This window comes from Lactuca saligna, chromosome 4 (assembly GCF_052625555.1).
Source record: "Lactuca saligna cultivar CGN05327 chromosome 4, ASM5262555v1, whole genome shotgun sequence".
Taxonomy (NCBI): domain Eukaryota; kingdom Viridiplantae; phylum Streptophyta; class Magnoliopsida; order Asterales; family Asteraceae; genus Lactuca; species Lactuca saligna.
The window spans coordinates 32,591,081-32,616,462 of NC_136420.1; the positions used below are offsets into that span (position 1 = coordinate 32,591,081).

General features: G+C 31.4%; 3 protein-coding genes, 1 long non-coding RNA gene and 1 pseudogene across 7 annotated transcripts; 3 read left to right on the plus strand and 2 right to left on the minus strand.

The window, feature by feature from the left end:
* The first annotated feature begins 2,302 nt into the window (after positions 1-2,302).
* Positions 2,303-3,224, plus strand: LOC145039451 (uncharacterized; annotated as a pseudogene).
* A 735-nt stretch (positions 3,225-3,959) lies between these two features.
* Positions 3,960-5,926, plus strand: LOC145041524 (ribose-phosphate pyrophosphokinase 4-like). The gene is made up of 7 exons (XM_078989636.1): positions 3,960-4,157; positions 4,465-4,780; positions 4,875-4,970; positions 5,084-5,152; positions 5,240-5,368; positions 5,477-5,573; positions 5,650-5,926. The coding sequence occupies exons 1-7, from the start codon at positions 4,042-4,044 to the stop codon at positions 5,781-5,783; spliced, it is 957 nt and encodes a 318-aa protein (XP_078845762.1). The 5' UTR covers positions 3,960-4,041; the 3' UTR covers positions 5,784-5,926.
* Positions 5,927-6,882: 956 nt separating this feature from the next.
* PRMT6 (protein arginine methyltransferase 6) lies at positions 6,883-10,252 on the minus strand. The gene is made up of 13 exons (XM_078989637.1): positions 9,913-10,252; positions 9,325-9,390; positions 9,147-9,215; positions 8,703-8,738; positions 8,539-8,604; positions 8,389-8,457; positions 8,245-8,322; positions 8,052-8,130; positions 7,879-7,973; positions 7,708-7,792; positions 7,459-7,634; positions 7,238-7,356; positions 6,883-7,135 (listed from the first exon to the last, which is right to left on the minus strand). The coding sequence occupies exons 1-13, from the start codon at positions 10,150-10,152 to the stop codon at positions 7,093-7,095; spliced, it is 1,221 nt and encodes a 406-aa protein (XP_078845763.1). The 5' UTR covers positions 10,153-10,252; the 3' UTR covers positions 6,883-7,092.
* A 4,951-nt stretch (positions 10,253-15,203) lies between these two features.
* Positions 15,204-18,407, minus strand: LOC145041527 (uncharacterized). 2 transcript variants are annotated; one of them, XM_078989639.1, is made up of 3 exons: positions 17,960-18,407; positions 15,662-17,421; positions 15,204-15,576 (listed from the first exon to the last, which is right to left on the minus strand). In XM_078989639.1, the coding sequence occupies exons 2-3, from the start codon at positions 17,363-17,365 to the stop codon at positions 15,547-15,549; spliced, it is 1,734 nt and encodes a 577-aa protein (XP_078845765.1). In that variant the 5' UTR covers positions 17,366-17,421; positions 17,960-18,407; the 3' UTR covers positions 15,204-15,546. The 2 variants fall into 2 exon arrangements, with proteins under 2 accessions (XP_078845765.1, XP_078845764.1); XM_078989638.1 differs by having other exon boundaries at positions 15,662-17,425.
* Positions 18,408-21,994: 3,587 nt separating this feature from the next.
* LOC145041528 (uncharacterized) lies at positions 21,995-24,523 on the plus strand. 3 transcript variants are annotated; one of them, XR_013680261.1, is made up of 3 exons: positions 21,995-22,323; positions 23,054-23,164; positions 23,915-24,523. It is a non-coding gene; the product is annotated as an uncharacterized LOC145041528 (long non-coding RNA). The 3 variants fall into 3 exon arrangements; XR_013680260.1 differs by having other exon boundaries at positions 24,066-24,523; XR_013680259.1 differs by having other exon boundaries at positions 23,054-24,523.
* Positions 24,524-25,382: the final 859 nt, after the last annotated feature.

Consider the following 25,382-nt stretch of genomic DNA (forward strand, 5'->3'; position numbering starts at 1 on the left):
TTAATGTTCTTGAGGAATTAGGCTCTGGAACAAGAACTACATGTCAACTTATTTTGCTATGCTTTAGAGATTTGAAATACCATGAAATTTTACAACATCTTCCCTATTTTATTTTCTGTATTAATTCAAAATTAAAAGCCTGTACATCAAACAGATGAACCACAAAATGTCTTGATATTTCTTATCAAAATCAATAAATTTTTTATCTAATAATGATTCATTAAGTCTTCCAAATTGTAAACTTTTTGTGTTTCTCTATAGTTATGATAATTTTTGGTATTAAAACACAATAATACTCATAAAAATTCTACTTGAAACTAAAAAACAATCGGCTTTATTTGTTAAGTAAAACCCAGAACAGATACATACTTAATATACTAGCTAATAGTATAATTACATATATACCCTTTGATATGATTGCCATGTATCAAAATATATAGCTATGGAGATGATCAAACAATCAATCCCATATGTAACTCTGTTTACATATAGACTTAGTTATCACAATTTTAGAACCATTGCATTGAAATAAATACTAAAAAATCAAGTCATAGGCTCCTTAACTAATCCTAGTTGTTAAATATTTATCTAACTTATAAAACAAGACTCATAGTTTAATAATTTTCATAAAATAGGTAACGATGGATAGTGACATACAAACACCTGCTCAATTTCTCAGAGTTAGGCAAAGACAAGTAATTCATCTGATTTGCTTGTTGATGGCCATTTTGACACATCATGCCCTTGCCAACACAAACCGTCCCAAATTACCTTCTAGAAAACTTATTTTAAAGCGACGACGTATACGTGAACAATTGCTACATGACCTTTCAAATGGTGGACAATATCGTGAACTTATCCGTATGAGTGAGCAAGCTTTTAAGAAATTGTGCACTATCTTACAACAAGTTGGTGGTCTTCGAGCTACTCAACGCATGTCCATTGAAGAGCATGTTGCATGATTTTTGCACATTGTCGGGAATGATTTTAGAAATCGATTTGTGTCTTGGCTATACCGTCGCTCTAAATCCACTACAAGTAGGTGCTTCCATAGAGTTCTTCGAGCAATTATATCACTGAAAGTCATTATATTCAACAACCAAAAGGTGACGTTGTACAAAAAGAAATTCAAGAAAAAAAAACGATTTTATCCTTACTTCAAGAATTGTATAGGTGCAATTGGCGGGACAGATGTTCGTGTCAAAGTACCTAACAAAGATGCCCCTAGATATCGTGGCCGCAAGAGATACCCTACGATAAATGTCTTGGCTGCTTGTACGTTTGATTTAAAGTTTACGTACATTTTAAGTGGCTGGGAGGGTACAACATCAAACTCAAGGATACTAAAGAATGCACTCACTAGAGAAGATAAACTAGTAATTCCAAAGGGTAAATTTATGATACCAAAATTAGTCTTATGTGTAATCTAATTTTTAATACATAATTAATTACAACTTATTTGTAGGCCGATACTATTTGGTAGATGCTGGTTTGCCTCATACAACTACACTAATGGCACCATATCGCGGTGTCAGATATCATCTTAAGGAGTATTCTGCTAGGGCCCCTGAGAATGCAAAAGAGTTGTTTAATCTCCGCCATGCTTCATTACGTAATGTTATAGAACGGGCATTTGGTGTTCTAAAGAGAGGGTTTCCTATCATTAGAAGTACACAAGAACCTTTTTATTCTTGTGAAACATAGTCAGACATTTTCTTGGCATGTTGTATTTTACATAACTCTTTGTTAGAAGAAGATCGAGACAAAAAATCTTGAAGATGAGGTCCTACAGGAGATGTTAAATGAACCAAGAGAGGAAATGCGCCATAATATAAGAGAGACAAGTGAGAGTAATGCTGCGGCAGAGCGAATGAGGAACTTAATTGCAAATCAAATGTGGACTGATTACTTGCCAAATCGAAACCATGAGATAGATATGTCAATGTAGCTACTAGTTTTTATTATATCATTTCAATTTGATTTTGTATGGATGTTTTGTGTTTGACTTGATTTTGTATGAATCCTTAGTGTTTTGACTTTATTTGTGTTATTTATCTTTTGGACATGTTATTTACTCATTATTTGTACATCCTCTAAGTATGTCTTTTTTATGTTATCAATGCTTGGTTTGTTTATTTATGATGTTATGCAAGTCAAAATGATGAAGGAAGAACAAGTTACTAAGAAAGAACACATAAAATGGACAGATTGGATGGATTATTGTTTTATTCAATCTATGATCACACAAGATGAGAAATGATTAAGGATTAGTGGGAGTTTCATCCCACAAGCGTACTCTAACATGGTGGAAGAGCTTAATGAAAAGTTTGGGAAAAGTTTAACAAAAAGTCATTTAAAGAATTGTTTGAAAACTTTAAAATCAAGTTTCTCGCAATGGTATGACATGTTCCGCAGAACTTCATTGAGTGGGTTCGGTTGGAATTCTGAAACACAACTAATTGAAGCGGACAAAGAAGTGTGGGCCAACCTAATTAATGTAAGTTTCTTTTATTTTATGTTACTTAGTTTGTATACATTTATGTTATTTTTCTTAACAGTAATTCTATTTGGGACTGTGTGTTACAGTCAAAGCTAGAGGCAATTTCATTGAAGTCCAAAAAAATACCAAACTACAACGAAATGATAGCTTTGTTTGCGAAAGATAGGGCTTCAGGGGTGAATGCTGAAACCCCGAAATAGAAGAATGCTCGATTGAACAAGACTAAGGATATCAAAGTAGAAACAATTGACGAAGTGGATCAGTTACTAGCAAGCAATGACATAACACTTGAGAAACAACAAAAAATAATGATGATGATGACGATGGTCTTGATGATATTCAAGTGTTATCTCCTACATGCTTTTCACCGGTGCAAAATTCAAGTTCTAAGAAGTACAAAAGTAAAAAAAGGAAACATGAAATCGAAGATGAAGATGAACCTGAAGTTGAACCTGAATCGTTTGAAAAGGTTATTATGAGTGCAGTTAAAGATGTGGCTTCTGCTATGAGGGAGGGTAACAAAATCTTCGAAAACTCTCATCATCGGGTTTATACTTGTGATGAAATTTATAAACAGTTAGAGCCAATGGATTTGGAACCAGATGAATTAGCAAAAGCTCTCATGTTTTTGTCGCGAAATCAATTTGATGCGGGGACATTATTTAAAGTTCCATTTAAAATACGAAAAAGTTTGCTGAAAAAAATGATGGGGGCAAGTAAATGACTTACTTAGGATGGTAGTTTTTTTGATTTTTTATCAGTTTGACTTCATACTTTTTGGTTTTTGGTTTGAGTTCATACATTGGAATTTGTTTGATTATGCTTGCATTGAGTTTAAATTGGTTTCTTATGAATTTGTTTGATTATTCATACATTTATGTTATTTTGGTTTTGGTTTATTTACTTCTTTTACCCTTTATATTGATTTTGTTTGAAAAAGTTATATAAATGAAGAATATACTAAAATTGTGATTAATAATGAATTATGCATTAACGATTTTTATATAAATAATCATGTAAAAAAATAATTAAAGAAAAATAATTTAGGCATAATTTTGTTTTCAAAATAATTGTGTGGTATATATTTGAAATTATGGAAAAATGTGACAAGGGTATAGTTGTCCATGTTTAGTTTTCATTTCTTTTCCTTCCAACTCGGGAACACAAAAAAATTTTTTTCTTTCCTTTCTCTCGAACTCGGGAACAGAAAAATACACTTTACTTTCCTTTCCATTATTTTCTTTTCTCTCTACATTTCTCTTCTTTTCTTTTCTTTCCTTTAAATTTCACTCGGAAAAGGGTTTTGAGCTTCGATAAATATTGGTTGCTTCTGAACACATAGAAAGTATAAATTTGGACCGACTATATTTGACTATCACTTTACTTTGTTACGGGTAAAACCCATTTAGAGCATAATCCGCATCTAACCGATTCGATTCCAAAAAAAAAAAGGTTAACTTAGATTTTAAATTTCTTCCACATTGGTCTCTCGATAAAGGGTGTCTGCAGCAGCCATTTTTTTTAAAGTTTAGTCTGCGAAAATGGAGAAACCCTACAAAAAGGAAGTGCTCCTCTTCTACTGCGTGGAATCCGAAGAACTTGCTCGCAAAATTTCCGCTCAATCGGACCTTATTCAACTCCAGTCCATCAATTGGAGGTTTGCTCTCACCCCTCTAGATCAAAATTGTTTTTCAATGAGCATGCTTTCAGCTTTGATAGTAAGAATATAACACATTGAGATTGCTTTAAGCTTCACTGGTTCAGTGAAGACTGCTACTAGAACAAGATTGTTATATAGACATGTCGTAGAGAGTTAGGGTTAATCTACAATACTGAAACTGGAGAGTACATTGGTGGGGGTATATAAATGAAAACCCTAAACTACAAAGCGCCTGTGTGTTTCTTCCCTCATTCTCTTTTGATCATAATATTATCGAGTTTCCGTTTTGTGATTTGTTTTGTAGGAGCTTTGATGACGGGTTTCCTAACTTATTTATAAACAATGCGCAAGAAATCAGAGGGCAGCATGTTGCTTTTCTTGCATGTTTCAGCTCCCCAGCTGTCATATTTGAGCAGCTATCTGTTATATTTGCACTCCCACGGCTTTTTGTTGCTTCTTTCACATTGGTGTTACCTTTCTTTCCAACTGGCTCCTTTGAAAGAATGGAAGAAGAAGGAGATGTAGCAACTGCATTCACCATGGCAAGAATCTTATCAAATATTCCTGTATCAAGAGGTGGTCCCACAAGCTTAGTTATTTATGACATCCACGCTTTACAGGTCTGTTTCTGTTTCTTAATAAACATTGCTTCAATTCAAGTCCTTAATGTATTAATCTGTATATTATGGTTTCTAATTCTATCTATCTTTGCAGGAAAGATTTTACTTTGGGGATCATGTTTTGCCTTGTTTTGAAACTGGGATGCCCCTTTTGAAACAACGTCTTCACCAACTTCCTGATGCTCAAAATGTTAGCACTTCTATCTGATATCTGTTAAGTCGTTCTTTATGCATCAAGTCAAAAAGAAACAGATACATAATCTTTTATGTTGTAATAATAAAATCTATTGAATGAATATTCAGATTGTGATCGCCTTTCCAGATGATGGAGCTTGGAAGCGATTCCACAAACAGTTGGATCATTTCCCTACTGTGAGTTTATTTTTCTTGAAAGAGTGAGGAAATTGAAAATCTTTTTACATAAATATATAATGTATGTGATAATGTGGCAAATGACAGGTGGTTTGTGCAAAAGTTCGTGAAGGTGATAAAAGAATAGTAAGGTTGAAAGAGGGTGATCCTTCAGGTCGCCATGTGGTAATTGTTGATGATTTGGTGCAATCTGGAGGTACTCTGATTGAATGTCAGGTAATAGCAACCTACTTTACTCCATAAGCAATTTACTTTTACTATGTGTAAAATGTTTCAGAAAGTAGATTGCTATTATGGGTGTTTAATGTTGGTATTGTTATGCAGAAAGTTTTGGCAGCTCATGGAGCAACAAAGGTGAGTGCTTATGTGACTCATGCAGTGTTTCCTAAAAAATCATGGGGGAGATTTGTTCACACGGATGGTAAGTAAGATCATCTTTAATTTATGTTAAATGGATTAAAATGGGGTTTGACTGTTTGACTTGTATGTGTGTTTAGAGAAGTCAAAGAGGGCGTTTTCGTACTTTTGGATTACAGATTCGTGTCCTGTTACTGTTAAAGAGATTGCAAACAAAGCTCCTTTTGAAGTTTTGAGTTTGGCTGGATCTATTGCAGATGCACTTCAAATATGATGTTGTGTTATTATGTTGAGGTGTTTTAAATTAATGTTTACCTGTTTTTGTGCTTAGAATAATGTGATATGTGGACATGTTTGAGAGGAAGAAAAAAAGGAATTGACACTTTGACAAAAAAAAAAAAAAGTTAATTAGTTAAATTATGTGTTGGTTCTTTATGGTGATTTGATTTGATTAAATTGGGAAAAATTGATGTCAATCATTGATATGACACTCAACTACACGTATTCAATTCATCATTTAATTACAAACGTTTGGGCTTGTCAATGCCATTTAATTTTGAGTATTCATTTTTTATAATTACTTCAATATTTATTATTATTATAACAATATGTAAACCATATATAAAGATATGTAAGTTTACTTTCATTTTATTTATAAATATAATTTATGAAAAATGGAATTTTATAATATACAAATTAGGTGTATTGATTATTATCTAAAATCATGTCGTTTTGGCAAAGCTTGGAAGGACATGAGATATAGGAGGGGAAGGTGTGACCCACATAAAGTTAAAGTTAATCAAGATCATGTTTCATGTAGGCATTGTAATGATTATTAATGAATAAAATTATAAAAATAAATTTTAATTGCAGATCTAATAAAAAGTAGAATCTTACGTTTTATGAGACAACTCATGGTATGAATATGGATAATATATTTTGCTAGTTATAATCCATTTGTTGTCGATCACAATATAAAATCTTTGATTTTGGCATGACTTTTTAGGAAAATATATACAAACCACTCCTAAATGTTTCCACTTCCGCCCTTTGCAAGTGAAGAACTTTTTATGTTTATGTCTTTACGTACATATTCGAACAAAAAGTAATACGCATCACATGTTTCTGCTTTTATATTATTTATATAGTTGAGATGGCTAAGTGCTAACATTATTTCTATCAAATTGTAATAAGATGACACCTATTAGTCAATTTGATTAAAATTAGATAGATATATGTATAAAATATGATCATAAAAGTAAAAATACTTTGTAAATTTTCTATTCGCATATTTAACTAAAAACAAAATGAAAAAAAATACAACTCAACATATATGACTAGAAGCATAATATTTTTGACATTTTGTTAACAAATTCAAATCCAAGTTGATAAACATCAATCAATGTATGAATAATAGAGATAGATGTCCATATGAAGATCTCTCTTGTGTCTTTTACAACTTTTAGTATAAAAAAAATAAACAAACTTAAAACTTAACTCAACCCCAACAGCATTTCTACCTAAAACAAACACTACTATTTCTTCAACCAAAGAAACTACTATTTGACCAACATGAAAAATAGTCAACGCAATACACATTCTTTTACAAAAGAACGACCACCTGAGCTGCAAGAAGACAACAAGATCAAAATAAGTACTAGGTTGTTATATGTTAGCAAAATTTAAGGTTCTAGAAACTATTTTGGCAATCAATAATAAGATACTCACGCGTATTCAAGATGAATGTTCATGAATCGCGCGTTCTCTTTGCTTTGTGTTAATGTAACCTTCCCATCAATAACCTGGTCTTGCTCTACCTCTATCGGATCATAGAAGTATATCATTGTCTGCCAATATCAATATAAATAAATAAATAAATAAATAATTACCCTTTAATATATTCAAATCAAATATCAAACAAAAAAAAAATGAATTAGTTTTTATATTACCTGTTGCCAATGTGTGGGTGGATCTTCAGGTGCAGTGGAAAGAACAAGTGCTTCACTGGGATTTGCACGCTTCCTTCTAGGGTTTGACTTTGTTGACTCTGATGATGGTGCATCGTTCTCAGCAGCGGGCCCACAAAACTCCACATCAAACCAAAATGCAAATCCATGAAAAGGAGCTGAAATACATGAGTTTCTTTTATTAAATTATATAAAATTATAAATCATGATGCAATTGAAATGAAGTTTTACCTCGCATCATGGATTGAAACTTGAAGTTTGTGGTAACTGATTCCAATTCTTGAAGTGTGATTGTATAGCAATCCACGTGTTTTACCTGTTTGTTTCCAGCAACAACAATTTTCATATATATATATATATTCTTAACTTCTTTTATTTTTTTATATTTTTATTTTTACTAACCACGTGTGGCCATGTGAGGACATTCTCTCCACTGATGGTCTCAACAGATGGTTCTTCAAAGGCACATTGTTTTGCCAATGGCATTATTGGGGACACTGCAAATAAATAAATTAATAATTAGTGTATCTGAATGCATTCAGTATGTCTGAATGCATGTGAAATGCACTACTCACTGTCAATCCCATAGACATTACGCCAGAAATCAATACTTTCAGCATATCTGTCTGGATGTGTAACAGGAGCCATGTATAGCTGAAATCAAACACAACAAAATATAACTAAATTTTCATAATCTAACAAACACTAAATGTTGACAATAAAAATAAATAAATAAGAAATTACATATATATAGATATAGTTATATACCACTGCATTTGAAGGAAGAATAAGGCCACCAGGTCTTAACCAGCGGTCTCTGGCAACAATAACACTCCCAAGCATGCTCTACAAAAAATATATAAAAATATAGAAAGAAAATGATTTTTTTTTAAATATAAATTAAACAGTTACCTCGTAAAGAAGCATATAACCCATCCATTCTGAAACTATAACATCAACCTCTTCATCAATTTGAACATCCTGTATAGAGAAAAAATATGATGTGATTAAATAACATGATGATTGTTTTATGAACATTGTTTATGGAAATTGTATTTGTACCTCAACACGTCCATGTAAAACAATGACTGTGTCAGAGAGGTTATTTGCCTTGACAACTTCATTTGCCTAAAGTTTTTAACAAAACAAAAACAACATTAAGATTTATTATGACCATTGTTTTCTAAATGGATTGAATATGGAGGAAATGTCATTAACAGATATACCTGCAATGCTATCTCACTGGCATCCACTGCATACACCTGGCGTGATGAAGTTTGAATATGAATAATGTCAAACAGATTAAAACCAAAAAAAGCTGAACATTTTTATGGTATCAAGCAAAATAGAAAGAAAGATAGGTTTCAATGTTTCATTTCCTAACATGGAATTGCAGAAGAGAAGGAAGAAATACAGGTGTTGGATATAGGAAAGTGTTGACTTTGGGTTTTGGATATTTGAAGATATTCATGTTGGTTGATTAATGCTGCATGTTGTAGGGTTTATATTATAATTTATAACTAAACAAGTGTGGGTTCCATTACAAGTTGTTATAATCACCAAAGATCAAAGTGTTGACTTTAGGGCGTTTGGGTCAAACTTTTGATTAACAGAGTTTTGGTGATACTATTGTTGGATATAATCATTATGTATTGCTTGAATAATCTTACCCGTTTTGCCCCTGCCTGAGCACAGAATATTGAGAGGATGCCTGTGCCACAGCCAACATCTACAACAACCTATGATACATGATACATGTAGTTGTGATAAATATATATAGTACATTCGAAAAAGAAAACAAAACAAACTGATATACATGTGAATATGTAATTGAAAATATTTTCTTACTTTGCCTTGTATATAACTCTGATGTTGTAAAATGGCTGTCTTGTAAGTTTCTGTACGCACACGATCCTGCAAAACTAGAATAATTAGCCTAAAGCCCTAAAGTTTAAAGAATAAAGATCAAGTGGGAGTAGAAAACTGTGGAAAATGTAAATACTAAAGAAAGAGACTTGTTAAAGAAATCAATTATTCCTTCAAGAATCAAAAATGGAACTATGCAGTGACAAGACAAAATCAATTGTTAGCCCTAGTGTGATAAGATTCCAGATAATATACCATGTCCATGGCAAAACTTCTTGGTTCCTTTCCAGAACATTCTACAAATCTCACAACAGAAACTTTGAGAGTAGCGTACGCACAGAGACTTTGTGTTCAGAGCTAAGTAACTAGGGATATCAACCAATTAGGCCAAAAGTGCAAGTCGCCATGGGTAAAATGAAAATTAGGGATGTGGAATTGTAAAGAAGATGACACAATCATTGAGCGAAACGAAATTATAACACAAACACATGAAAAATCCGCAATGCAGACTGATGTATGTATGAGAAACAACACTAGATTCCAAAAACGAAGAGATAGTTCTCGCAATACCTTGATCATCTCTTCGTGAATACCGACGTGGGAGTAAGACTGAAAGTAAGCCTTATCAAAATCTGTACACGGGGGAGGCGCCTCTGTCTCCTGCTGCCCACTGGAAACCCTAGTCACGCCGCTCTGACGGGACCTCCGGGACCTGAAATGATCCCTTTGCGCGGTGCCGCCGCCGAGCAGCTTGTGGTGGTGGCCATTACTGTAACTCCCAGCCGGTGGCGACCTAGACATCCCTTCCATCACTCTCTACCTACTTCTGTATTCTGCACAGCCGAGAAGAAAGTGCTTTCCTCAAGGGTGAAGGGTATTATTACTGATTATGATTTCACACAGAAAGTACGAGGGCTTCACGGGCTTCTATGGAAAATGAGGGGTCCCATGGTAAACATAAAAAACGAAAAAAGAGAAAAAGTAAAGGGTAATTCAATCAAATGACCAAAAAGGGAAAATGAGACCTTAGGGTTTAGGACAAACAAACAATTTGGGTTCGAATCTTTCACAAAGGTAGTTATAAGTGTTTTTTTTTTTTTTTTTTTTTAAAAGTTGTAGCTTTCAATCTAAAAGAGCTCATTATTATTAACTAGAATTGAGTACTATTAACAAGAGAGTTTACATAAGTAGCAAAGGTTTTGAGTATCCGATTATCTTATGATCATAACAAGCCTTAAATATATATATATATGAGTTTATCGGTAATGAACATCTTGGTGTTTGAGATAATTTGAAATTGAGGTCCTGTTAACCATTTGTTAAGAGCATGTTTTCACAAATCTTTTATAAAAGCAAAACATTTTTCAAAAGATCTATTGACAATTAAATATTTATCTCGTCTATTCAAATTCCTTTTCAAGACGCTTCGTGTGAACACATGTTGTATTCTTCAAGGTTGCTGATATGACCATAAGACCATTACCCTTATTGAAGGAATTTTTGTAATTTGGATGAGATTGTGCATTAAAATGTTTAATAGACATGGAAATGATAAATACCAAAACACAAATCACATAAATTCTAACTTTCACCAAAAAAAAAGATAAAGTTATTAATCAGTTATTGTCCATTTTTACATTACAACCGTTGTGAGATAAGCGACCGATCTTGTTAAAGAATTGTTGGGCATCGAAGGATCATACAAAATGGTGCATTTTTACTTGAAATGCACTTATTGTGACCAAATTGGACACACATGTGAACAATGGTCCATTGAAATAGTATTGAAAGCCCAATAAAGTGAATGGTAAGAACTAACTTTGATAGTCAAAATCAATAAATTATGAAATAAAAAATATATAATGGGTTGTGGTTTCTACTTTAAATAGTAACAATATTTGATAACAAAGGTGAACCAATAACAAGTCACTAAAAAGGTGTTTGATGATTGAAATAGGCAAATAAACCTTTGATTTTCAGGAGAATTTTACATACTTTATTTTCTACTGTTATGTGTGTTGTTTCACACCTTTATATGTTCACTATGTGTAAAAGAGAAGTATGAGTTTACAATTATGCACAAAATTGTGTTATTGCATGATTTGTTAAAAGCTTTATTGTTTACTTTGTACAATTGTACACGCTTTTAGAATATTCTCTTCAATTAGTATGGTTGTATGTATTAAGTGTACCGCTGGATCATACAACTATATTTTTATCGTATAGCTATATAATTAATAATGTATAGTTACACGAACCCTTTTATAATAAAAGATTAGAATGTCTCATGTAAAGGTTTTTATAGGTCTTGTGTTTGATTATGATGGCTTTATAAGTTAGCAAGTGACATTCTAAGGTGTTAGTCGATCATGTAAAGAAGATCTTTAAGGTAAGTTTATTACTTATGAAATATGTTACTTGTATATCTTACTTACCTAATGTTTCCTTTGTTGTAATTGTAATATCATTTTGCTTTGTGAATGTTAAAGTATAAGTGGACATCAATGATGTGATATTTATAATGAGTTTAAAAGAAAAATGGACTATTTACCTTGTGACCTTATTATAATGGTCAAGTGCACCACTTAAGATGTGAATTCGATTAAGTATCCATTTATGTATAGTATTAAGTATCCATTTATGAATATGATTGAGTATCTATTTATGTTTTGGGTTGAGTGAGTATTAATTTATGTATAAGATTCAATATTTAGTTAACTTAGATTGAGTATCAAAATATGTGTTGCGTATCCACTTATGACTTGGATAAAGCACCAATTTATGTCTTGGATAAAGCACCAATTTATGTCTATGATTGAGTATGTACATATGATTTGGATTCAATATCCAATTATGTCAAGGATCGAGTATCATATGACTTGGATAAAGCATCCATTTGTGTTTAGGGTTAAGTATCAACTAAAACAATACATGTATATGCAAGAAATGTTTCAGGTTATATTGAATTCCAACTTAATACAAGTTTTTGGGGATTTAAAATTTAAAGTTGTTATTTGTTCTATTATGCATGGTTCTTTATTTTTTAATCAGCTAATCCTATTAAAGCAAAGTTTTAGACTATATGATTATATTGTTTAAATTATTTCAATTGTTCATGTCATGGTAATAATCCAAATATTTAAACTGAAAATTTGGATTTTCTTAGCCATTAATGTTTTTATAACTTTACTTACTTGTAAATTATTATTATGCTATTAATCACATAAATGAGTTAATCATTAAAATTGGTACATTATGATATTTTGCTATTGTCCATATGAACGTGTGTTGTTTTGGTTGATTTAATTAATTATGTTATTGTGATGTAATTTGGCCCGATCATTTTTGAGTCCTGTTCGTAATAGTTAGGGTTTTATTTCCTTTTTTTTTTTTTTTTTTGTAGTTGTAAAATACAAAGAAAATGAAAAAGTGAGATGGAAACCCTAGTGACTATTGAACCAAACAATGAGTATCGAACCAAACAATGATTTGGGTTGAGCAAGCCAAGCCTCAGCTGCCTCGCCCCAACAACCATGATAGCTTATCGACCAAGTGTTGCTAGTAGACCAAACAAGACCATCCAAGGCCGGTCCAAGTCGATTTGGGGCCCAGGGCAAAAACAAAAAATAAAGCCCTTCAAAATTTAGTAATCGCAAATGATAATACAACGAAAAAAATTAGAGGGTATTTAAAAGATGTCAGTTAAACCAATGACAAAACAAAATTAAAAAACCAAACTATCGAACAACCAAACCATTTTGAAAAATCGTCATCGGGTTGGTGTTTGGAATAAAAAAACAAAAAAAATGTTTGTTTGTAAAAAAGAAAAAAAAATCATATGTTGGTGAAAATTGTAAAATAAAAATTAAACTTAAAAATGTCATATCTAACTGGTATATTAATATGATTTTTGTTAACAAATCTACAAAGATTAGTTATTATATATCAAAAGAAGATGAAATTCCCATAACTAAACGGAAAAAAATCATACATGCTAATTGAGCATAAAAACACTAAAATGTCAAATGAAATAAATGTTTGGATGATGTGTTAAAAAACAAAAAATTGTAAATGATAATTTTATAATTTGGATGATTTATGAATAACAAAAAAAACATAGGGCCCTTTTTGTAATTTGAATTCCAATTCAATAGTCTCTTTTTAATTTGATAAGTTTTTAATAGTCTAAATGAAAAAGAAATAAAAGAAAAAGGATGTAAAAAAGCAAAAACATTATATAACAAGAATCAAACTTATCTATCATTAAAAGGATAAGATGTCTACTTAAAAAACCTCTAACACACTCGGCTACTAAATAATTTGTAATTTTTTAACAAAAACTATATATATATATATATATATATATATATATATATATATATATATATATATATATATATATATAGTACGAAATAGAATTAATTTTGGGGCCCAACTCGTAATGAGGCCCAAGGCCGTCGCCTAACTTGCCCACCCTATTGGGTCGGGCATGAGACCATCCAGATTACACCAAACAACAACCCAACAAAGCAAGACAAGTGAGTGTTAACCAAACCTACAACAAGGCACCACCCTTCCATTTTCATGGCCCAAGATGCATATTGGTATTTTGTTGTCCCATATCGATCTCAAAATGATTTAGTATTTTTAGGATCGGCCTTAGAATGGTTTGTTCTGTTTTTGGATTGGTCTCAAACGATCTCGAGTTGGTCTTTTTTTGCATGATTTTATTCGGACCGGTCATTTTCAGTTTGATCTGTTTTGGATCGGTCCCAAACGGTTTGTTCTGTTTTTGGATTGGTCTCAGAACGCTTTGTTATCTTTTTTAGGTATTTATCAATATTTTTTGTTTCGGTTTCGATTTTTTTCGTTAACAAATGTATGATTAACACTAAACGATACATTAAAATTTAATAAAAATGGTAAATTAAAATTTAATAAAAGAAAAAAAGAAGATGAGTAATGTGTGATTAAAAATATGTAACTAGCACTAAATTTATATGTACATAAAACTTTGATTCAGGTCTTTTTTTAGAGCAATCTCGAACCGGTCCAATATTCTTTTAGGACGTTATTACTTGAGTACGGTCTCTGTCTTTTTTCAAGACCGACCTGAGACCGGTCTTTCTGTTCACATCTAGCCCACAATAGTGCCGGCCCACCCTAATGGTGGCCACCAAGTGGGCGGTGGTGGCGTGACGATCAACAATATTTTTTTCTGGCCATTATTTAGGAAAAATTTCCGACAAATCTTTACTTGACATCCTCGTCAAGATGGACTGGTTGCGAGTATAATTTGGACATACTAATAATTTCCAATCATTATTTTACTTTACTGGAAAAGCAAGGGGCTAGACTAGTGTTTTTGGTTCGTGGCGTTGCATATATATATGGCATACGATTAATGAGTTGTATTCATGCACCTCTTGAGGATGTGATGATATGGGTGGGGCATTGTGTTTAATTTCTTGCAGAAGATGTCAAAATATTAAGTAGTTTGAGCTTGTGGCCATTTTGTCTCACATGAGTCGCATCATTTATTAATATTACCTTTGAGCTACTTGTAGGCCTCCCATTTGTTTCAATCATACATTTATAAAACAGAAGCAACTTCATTGTCACACTTGTCTACATTCAATTTGTAAATTTCACTATTTTTCACAATCATACATTTTGTCGGTCTAAGTCATCTCTCTCACACGCGCACACACACATTTATTGGATGTTTCTTTTATTTATTTATTTATTTTTTCCCCTTTACACTCAGAAGCATATTTATTATTTCCAAAAACAAGCATTATTTTTTTGAAAAAATCTAAAACGTTTTTTTTATACAAGTACACGAGATAAACCATTCATGATTCATATCAAGCTTCATCACATTTCACAAACAAAAATATCTTTTAGTGAAACGTGGCCAACATCCAACTTCGATGCAAATCATATATGTCATGTGATCCATTAAAGAACTATATACGTCAATATCTTTTGAAAAAGACTCTACAACCAACATTTCTTTATTCTTTTTCTTTTTCTTTTTCACTTATGCCCACCAAAAAACAAAACTATCCACATTCAACCAATCATTACCAAGTTTACCCCCAACAAACCAAAAAAAACAAGTCTTTTGATATTTTGATATAATGAACTCACCACCCAAAACATATGCACAGAAGTAACAACTTGAAAACCACCTGGCTACCTTTAACTTTCTGGTATAGGCAGCAATGGTCCCTGAGAAATAGACACAAAACATGTAGCACTTTAATTACTTTATATATAACTCAATTAGTAGAGAATTAAATGGAAATCAAATTACCTTGGGAATCCGTAATGGTGGGGTTTTATCCGATTCCGACTCAGCAGCTAACATGTCGGAAGGTCGGAATCTTGGATTCCAACGTATGGTGGTCTGTTTATTATTCGATGACACAGAAGGCAATGTACGCCCAAGCCAGGAATCCGAGGGCGATTTTGGCAATGGTGGAGGTGTAGGAGTGTCATAAGCAGAATCTTCAGAATCTTTTGGACTTTGATCAACCACTTGTGTTTGTGTTTGTGTTTCCACATGACCTTGAGTATCTGTATCTGTATTCTCTTGTTTCACATTGGATGGAATTGAATTCTCAGTATCCACATAAAGAGTCTTCTCAATAATGGAATCTTGGTTGTCTCGTACTCTTTCATTCTTCAAGTTGTTTTTATCATTTAGTAATTCCTTAAAGCTCAACCTTTTCTTCTGTGAAGAACTACTACTTGACTCGTTTTCAGAAACAGAAGATTCACTAAAACCACATCCTTGAAGACGATTGTACAGTTTTGATCCTTCTAGCTTCGGGTGATTGTGATTGTAATTGTAATTGTAATTGTAATTGAAATTGTGATTCTTCTGGTTTGAAGTGCCAATGGAATCATGGTGTTTGACCAAATGGGATTTGGTCAACGATCTTTTCTCTATTTCTATGAAGGAACCAAGAGAATTAGAGCTTGCATGAGTTCTACTTATCCTCATGGGCTTCATCCCAATTCCAGGAACTGGCCCAACAAGATTAAGAGAACCCCTTGAGCAAAAACGTGGAAGCAATCCACAAAATTTAAACGATGAGTTTTCATGTTCATACTCATGTTCATAGTATTCATGGTAACTATCATCTTCTTCCTCCTCTTTCGAATCCTGCAAAAACATAGGTCCATATCTAAGCTGTAACTTTTTGTTCTCCATATTTGCTAGCTTCTTTACTTCACGTGGGTGGTTGTCTCTAAAGATTTGTTTTCTGGAAGAATAGAGATGATGATGATGATGATGAGGTGTTTGTGTTTCTGAAGCCATTGCTTTTGCAGCTGGAATAAAACGACCCATCATGAAATCACGAAGTTTTGGATCTGATCGAAGAATCCCAGAGGTGTTCATCACATCTGATTGATCATGTGTTGAATTTACATTTACATTTACATTTACACCACTTGTGCTACAGTTATAGAAAGATGATTGATCGCCTCGTGAAAGTGTATCAAGTGCATCCATGAATGTTTCATTGTTGTTGTCTTCGCCTTCACTGGAATCAGACCTAATTTCTTTCTTCATTGATTTTGATCTTTCGAATCTGGATTTCTTTTCTTCTGTTTGAAAAACACTCTGTAAACTCGAACGATCTTTGGGAAGATTGGTATGAAGATGAAGATGAAGATGATCTTGGGTTATGTTATCGGAATCTTTCTTTCTAGGTTTTGAAATCCTGCCTGGAGGAAGTTTTGGAAGACCGAGAGGGTATTCCTTGGGTTGAATCTGATTATGTGATTCATCGTCTTTGGGTCTTCCTGGACTGTGTTCCCATACAAAAGGTATGCTTCCTGTGTTCTTCAATGGATCTAACTTGAATTCGGTTTTAAAAGGTTCAATGGGGGGGACAGTTGGAAGGTAACTTCCGAATTTTCTATTCTCATTCTTCTGTGAAGCTGCTTTTGGCGAGAGGCGTCTCACTGATAGAAGTGGCTGATTGATGTTCAAGCGTTTGTCCTCCATTACAACAGGAAGCAGTTTGATGGAATTTATTGCACGTACAAACAGATTTGTAATGTCTGCCTAACCATCATAAGAACAAACTTCACGTCAATTCCAACTAGAAAATCTTAAAATCGATACTAAAATCTATGAAATAGTGAAAGAAAACATAATGCAGTAAGCAACTTCTTTCACAAATTTGAGTGAATTGTATTTATGGCCAATTTTACTATGTTAGGGTTTGAGCGGTTAAACCCTACGTCTTTGTGGATTGTGATCGCCATATCTATGTGTTTGATCGTCTATTCAAGTAATTGCATTCATAACAAGAAGTCGTTAACCAAACACACAATAATTGTCAATTGTCATCTGTTCCAAAACACAAATTCTTTCCTATCAAAATGATATGGAGAATCACTTGGCCTTTAACTAACTTCAGAAATCAACACAGAACACTTTTCGCAAATGACAGAGCATATTGAATCCATTTTAAACATTTGTTCCCCAATTTTCTCGAAATAAAACAGGAATACGACATAGTTCCCGAGACTAACCAATCAAAACCGCAGAAGTGCTGCTTGATATAAAATAAAACAGATGTAATCGAGAACATACCTTAAATTCGCTAAGATCTTGAGCCAAGAATCGATGAATATGGTTGAGTAAACAGTTGATCATGAAGAAAAGAGCGTAAAACAGAGAACATGTCAGGTGTTGCTTCTTGTAATTGATTATTATGCTTAATAATCACAATCTGTCAGAAGAATCTGACCGAATTTGAAGCAACTTCTCAAGGCTGAAAATAAACAATGTTATTATGAGCATGGATACGCTTCGTAGTTTTTTTCTTTTTTACTAAAGTGGAGGTGTGATGTTTAGTTTGCTGTTTGACTTCTCCTTTTTTATGTTAACTTCTTTCGGATCATGTGCTTGATTATGACATCCATGGCATCCATGGCAGAGAGAGAGAGAGAGAGAGAGAGAGAGAGAGAGAGAGAGAGAGAGAGAGAGAGAGATTAATACCACCCCTGCGGTTTCACCTGTGTTTGCTTTAATTGTAACAGATCTCGCCTCCCTCATTTACGCTACTCACCGTTTTAATCTTTTTTCGAAAATATAAATCACCTCTTTCAAAATAAATGAATAAAATAAGAGCTTTAATAAAATCATGTGATAGTAATCAAAATGAAGCACTAGTGCACTACGTAAGTTTAGTACCTTGAAATACTTCAACTAATAATTGTTGTTTTGGTTTCGTTTACAAAGAATTAAGAGTAAAACGATTATTATTATTTTTTTTCTCGATTTCAGATATTAGATTTTCGAATGAAAACTAACACATGTTAGGGTTTTGAATTGAGAAATATGTTGGATTTGTTTGAAAGATTGTATGATCACCTTTTTAAACTTGATACTTTAACTATATGTCTAGTTATCATCATATTCACATTATAAATAAAAAATTCAACCCAAAACTATACGAGTATAGAAGCTCTTAATACAAAAAGTAAAAAAGATTTATACAAAAAAAAAAAAAAGTATGGGAGGTACGTACTACAAGCTCTTAATACAAAAAGTAAAATTGGAAAAGAGAAAAAACAGTTAAAAGAAATTATAAATATGTTGTGAAGAAGAATAAATAGTGATTATCTTATATTCATGGCATATGCTCAAAAGTCAAAATTGTACAATTTTGCTTAAAGCTCACTAAAAATTATTCTTTAACCTCAAAATCACGTTTGATAAAAAAAAACTCCATACATTTAAAAAACATTACAAAGAGAATCTTATTTTATATATATATATATATATATATATATATATATATATATATATATATATATATATATATATATATATATATATATATATATAGGGTTAGGTTCATTTGAGACCACCTATATTTTGTGAGACCGTGAGACGCATTTTTTTATTTTTTTTATTTTTTTTAATTTTTTTAGTTAATTCATGTTCCGAAAATAATATTTAAATTTTTTTTTTGATTTTTCCATTTATTTTGCATTTTAAAATTATTTTTAGAATATGTACAGTGTAATATTCTATTTAGAATATTTCACGTATTTTTCAAAAAAAAAGAATTTTTTATTATTATTATTTTTTTTTTAGTTAACTCAAGTTCCGAAAATAATATTTAAAAAAAGAATTTTTAGATTTTTCCATTTATTTTGCATTTTAAAATTATTTTTTAGAATATGTCAGTGAAATATTCTATTTAGAATATTTCACGTATTTTTCAAAAAAAAACGGAATTTTTTTTATATTTTTTAAATTTTTTTTAAATTTTTTTTAGTTAATTCAAGTTCCGAAAATAATATTTTAATAAAAAGAATTTTTGGATTTTTCCATTTATTTTGTATTTTAAAATTATTTTTAGATTTGGTCTCACGGTCTCACAAAATTAGAATGGTCTCAAATAAACCTGAACCTATATATATATATATATATATATATATATATATATATATATATATATATATATATATATATATATATATATATACCCGTGGGAACCACCTTTACAAAATAAATTAAATTTTCATAATAAAAATTCAAAAATTATTTATCAATTACTTTAAAGAAATCATTAATTATGCGATATATCAAAATTTTAAAGTTATTATAACTTCAAATTTAACATATAATTAGAAAAAGTAAATTTTAATTTTGAAGTGTTGCCTAATATATCTCTTTGACATGTAATATGATATTAATAAAGAGTTGTATTAGAGTGACACATGTCAAATGGATATATATATATATATATATATATATATATATATATATATATATATATATATATATATATATATATATATATATATATATATATATATAGGTTATTTTGTTTTTAGTAACTATTGTGTGCCAGAATGCACAGATCTGGACCATCGGATGGAATATAATCAAAGGTCATATGATCTGAGGGTCTATGATAGTAAAATAGGATAACATATACCATATAATCACACAAATTTCAGCATAAGGGCATTTTAGTCAATTAACCTATATTAAAAAAGGAAATTTTCGGATTTTTAGAGATAATTAATTCCTTTATTTTTAAAAATCTGAATATTTTAAATTAATTCAAAATTAAAAATTCGATTTTATTCTGTTAGGATGTTAAAATGTTAACCATAAACTAGTAAATATATTTTTCGATTTTATTCTGTCAGAATGACAGAATGTCAACCATAAACTAGTAAATACATTCTAAAAAGAATACACAAAATCAATTCTTGAACTAACAATATACCAAATAATTACATTGTATGATTGTGATTCATTGAATAATAACAACATTCTGAAAGAAAAAAGAAAAAAAAACATCACAATCTAACAAAAACACTAATCTATTCTGATAGAATATTATTTTTTAGCAACATTTTATACATTGTAACATAACATATTCTGGTATAATACACTCTCATTCTCTATGTTTTCTTCCTTCTCCACATCAATGTTAGTTTCTTCAAAACCTAAATCCACAAAGAAAACATAATCAAGATTCAAAAATTCAAAAATTCAATGCATTCTAAGAGAATAAAAACTATAAATTCTGACAGAATGTACTTGTTGTTGACAATTATTCTCAAACATTCTAACAGAATACATTTATATAAAATAAATTCTAATAGAATACATTACATAATTCAAGAGTTGTGATTGTATACAGAATTCAATAGTTTTGATTGAATCATCAACACACATGCATTCATTCCCAGTCATGAATTCAAGAAACAAACACACATTTACATTATCGATTTAGAAATATGAACACCAATTTTGACTTTTTCGAAACAAAATCCAACTTATGAATGTGAAGTGCAAGTTGTATCAGAATATTTCTTCAATCGAACAAAAATAAACCATTGAAGATATCGAATTTAATAAGATGATGAACATAATCTCGATCTTGAAAAAAAATCGAGATAAAATCAATCTCGATTGAGGTAAATAATTTCCAGTTATATCCCTAACTGTTGGATTACCGGACCAAAGAAAGAAGAACAGGAGGTTGCCGGAGGATACCTCCATCCAAGTACCTGCAATCATCGGGATTTCCTCACCGTTTGCTCCTCGCTTCTCATTCGTGTTCATAGACCCCACAACAGCGCCACTGCTCCTCCGCATCCCCTTCTTCAGCCTCATTGACCCCAGAATCCATCATCGATTGCGAGACGAGAGTATGTGCTCCCCTTTGGATCCGTCGATTGTAGAAGAAGTAGAATCGGTGATGGTGATGGTGATGGTGTTGATGTCGATGATGAAGTGTTCGGCCGCAAGCATATCTAGGTTAAATATATTTAGTTTAATTCCTTAATTAAATGATTAGTTTATTTCCTTAATTGAATGATTTCAATTAAATAATTTCCTTAAATAAAAGTACAAAAGGTCCAAAATACCCTTTAATGATTTATTTAATTATTTATTATTTCTTGAATTCTCATTGGTGCATTTAGACATACAATAGTTGCTAAAAACATTTGAACCTAACTCTCTCTCTATATATATATATACACATATATATATATATATATATATATATATATATATATATATATATATATATATATATATATATATATATATATATATATATGAAAGCCCTTTTCTTCTGGTGCCGCCAAGATGATATTCATAGGGTTAAAGTTCCTCCACGTACCCCACTCTATGAACGACACAACGTACACAAATGTCGAGTAAATCTTTCTGATGTTGTGTACAACCAATTCACTTTGTTCTAATATCTCCCCATAATTCGCCTTCAGAACGACGCAACTTACCGTTAGGTCGATTCAATCATTCTCGTCGTCGTTTCTCCTTCAATGCCTCACTTTCTATATAAACCCTTTTCCTCTGGCACGTCTATAGCATATTATTACGTTTCCAAGATGCCATGTTCCTCAACGTTTGGATCGGTTTGCCTCATCCGTTTGGAAGACGCTCTGGTTTCTTAGGTATGTTTTTTTTTTTTTAATTTGTGTTCCAATTTTGCTGTAGTCTCTTTCGCTTTTTAACAAAACCTCAAATTTTGCCCTAATTCGAGAAATTAAATAGATTTTCAAATTTGCATCTAAGGTTTTAATTCTTTTGTTCGGTATTGAGTTTCCAATTGTATCTTCTCTTTTTCTCTCTTCTTTTGTCCCTTGATGTCTTCCCTTCAGAAATCGATCTATGATTTTATTTCTATAGTGAAAGTGGCTCTCCCCTGAAAAATTCTTGGATTAATCTACATATTGTTATGGAACCCGATGAAATCAAGAAAAGAAATCAAGGTCTACATGGTTATTAAATTGAAAATTGGGAATTAAGATGTGCCTTTGCATTGATCTTTTGCGTTCATAAGTGGGTCATCAAAAAGAAAGAAAAGCAAAAAAAAAATTAAGTAGCACGGTAAAAAAGATGTGAGTTTGAATTGATCTTTTACATTGATCAGTGCGTCTTGAAGATGTTTTGAAGTAGAAAACTCTCAACGATTATATTCAATAAAAACAGAAACTCCATAAGCTTTCAAGAAAGGGAGATATCATTATTTATTGAAAACATGAATTCTATCAAAAACATTAATCTCATGTTTTTGTTGTCAACCTTTTGGTATCAGGACTCAGTAAGGACAAAATAGAGAATGAATTGTTTATTATTATTGTTATTTTTTACATCATATGCCAATTGTCAAATTTGTGGCAGGTTGGCCGTGTTGGGTTATTGTAATGAGTTGACTATCAATGGATGGTTACCTCAGCAACCATTCACAATGACTACCTCAGGCTTAGTAACTGACCCTTAATGTGTCCATTGGTAATTTTTCATCTCACTATCATCAATTAATTACCCTCCCTACTTTTCATCTAAAAATATATTCACTTGTTTTATGTATTTGAGGTTGTATGATGTTCAAATTTAAGTGAATAAAGGTTTAATAAAAAATTTAGATGCTAGGAATGATTGAGAGACATCTGAATTGATTATTCAACCATAATATTTCTGAGTGTTTATTTGGGATACTTTCATACTTTCTGTCCTGATCATTTGTTTACATGTGTATCGAAGATTTCACTTATAATGATTTGCTTGTGAGTGATACTTTGTAAATTCCTTAATTAGAAATTAGAACATTACACATATGGTAAACTTCTTGATTGCATATCTAGACAAAAATGGTTTGACCATATGACAATCGATGAGATTTTGTCTGTCTCTCCTTACAAATCAGAAGGCATGGAGTAATGGTTAATGTATTTTTTAGTGTCTTCTGCACTGCACTGTGGATGTCATCATTTTGAAATTTCATTAAATTCCTCTTTTTTATCCCTATGATTTTTTGCTTGCAGTCATTATTTGTCTGATATTATTTAGGGCTTGACAAACTTGTTTCCGTTGAATAAAAGCATGAGAAATGCCTTTAATATTATGGGATTTTATCCACTTATTATTTGGAATTTGCTTTCTCAATTTAGGTGTTGTTGAATGGTCTTTTAATGTCATGTTGCCATCTACAAGTGTAAATAGATTTACAAGTAGTTTTTGATGACCATAATTTAATCGCAGATTAATTAATGGGACAAAATGCAGAGGTAGCAAAGTGAAACCCACATTTTCTCCTATTCCCTCCACCGAATGCACTCTAATTATTTTAAAAAATGTTGTTATACATATTTGTTACTAATATATAACTTTTTTTGTGGACGTTGTTGTTTAGGTTGAAGAAGGCTATGAAAATGGCTTTATAGTATGTATGAGAATCAACCCATCTCGTAATTTTCTCATTTTTGCAATTCATATTACATTAACATAGATAAACACACACAAACACATATGAAAATAAATAGGTTCATTTTTCTGAATGTTCTTATTTTTTATATCTTTCCAAAAATCAGTATTTTGTAGTTAATTATTAGATTCTTCATGCGAAATGATGTAATAACGAGATGTTCTTCTGCTAATTTACCTCATATAGCAGGTCTCGGATTTTTCATTTTGCTTGGGATTCAACATGGGTATCCAAACTACTCATACACGTATAACATTGCATGTAAAAATTCAGATGAAACTTAAAGACATAGTTTTATGCTAATAGTATCTTAGATTTTGCATAATTGTAACTTTCCAAATTTCCTTATGTTCACATATCATTTTTAGGTCAAGTTCGTTCTTAAATTTTGCTAATTTTGGTTAAGAGGAAAAAATAATAATATTATTTTATTTTCTGTTATATGATTTATTATGGTTGGTTTGATCTTGATTGGTATATATTGATTCTAACATCAAGATGTGTCATGTTATGGCTTGGATTAACAATTTAGCATGCCATTATAAAGAATACAATCAGTCTACAAATAAAGTAGTAGTGTGCTTTTTTTTGGCAAATATTGATCACCAAAAGTGTTTAAAAGAAAACCATATATTCTTGGTGTTTTATCTAATATTTTTGTTTGGCAGGGTTGTCTTCATATACTCTTGATAGTTCAAAGTAAACCTTTAAAAAAATCGGAGTTATGTCTAAACAAATATCATATACAATTATTAATAACAACTCATAAAAATGAATTCAAGATAGGATATATGCCTCATTTTTGCTTCACAAGATGTCATCAGTTATCCGTTAACAAGATAGTGTAATGAATCACTTTTATTCAATTAAATAATAAATCATTTAGCTATTCTATTACACTAAGTATGCTCTGATAGTTGCAGGATGTAAAAAAAAGCTTTAAAATCTTAAATCCTTCAAACTTGTACTAATTTTTTTAGGCCATGTCGAATCAAGTAGTAGAGATAGCAATAAAGATCAATATGCAACCAATGAACAACTGGAAAAAGCCATGACCACCCAATATCCATATCCACTACAAATGATGTTGATAGGTTTTACATTTATGCTTCTATGGCTTAGATCTTGATTAGTTTTGAGGTTTGCATGCTTTTGGTCCCATGGGTTGGTTCTTGTGAGTGAAAGCTACTCTAGAGCTCAAGTTTGTCACTTTATGTTGTTTTTAAGGATCTTGTATTATAAATA

Excerpts from the sequence above, each read along its gene's own strand:
- LOC145041524 (XM_078989636.1), top strand. The coding sequence starts at position 4,042 with ATGGAGAAACCCTACAAAAAGGAAGTGCTCCTCTTCTACTGCGTGGAA. Across the intron at positions 4,971-5,083 it reads AACTTCCTGATGCTCAAAAT|ATTGTGATCGCCTTTCCAGA; the intron begins GTTAGCACTTCT and ends ATGAATATTCAG. Across the intron at positions 5,369-5,476 it reads GTACTCTGATTGAATGTCAG|AAAGTTTTGGCAGCTCATGG; the intron begins GTAATAGCAACC and ends ATTGTTATGCAG.
- LOC145041527 (XM_078989638.1), bottom strand. The coding sequence starts at position 18,022 with ATGATCAACTGTTTACTCAACCATATTCATCGATTCTTGGCTCAAGAT. Across the intron at positions 17,426-17,959 it reads AAGATCTTAGCGAATTTAAG|GCAGACATTACAAATCTGTT; the intron begins GTATGTTCTCGA and ends TATGATGGTTAG. Across the intron at positions 15,577-15,661 it reads CACCATTACGGATTCCCAAG|GGACCATTGCTGCCTATACC; the intron begins GTAATTTGATTT and ends TCTATTTCTCAG.
- PRMT6 (XM_078989637.1), bottom strand. The coding sequence starts at position 10,152 with ATGGAAGGGATGTCTAGGTCGCCACCGGCTGGGAGTTACAGTAATGGC. Across the intron at positions 7,974-8,051 it reads TAATGTCTATGGGATTGACA|TGTCCCCAATAATGCCATTG; the intron begins GTGAGTAGTGCA and ends ATTTATTTGCAG. Across the intron at positions 7,635-7,707 it reads GTTTCAATCCATGATGCGAG|CTCCTTTTCATGGATTTGCA; the intron begins GTAAAACTTCAT and ends CATGTATTTCAG.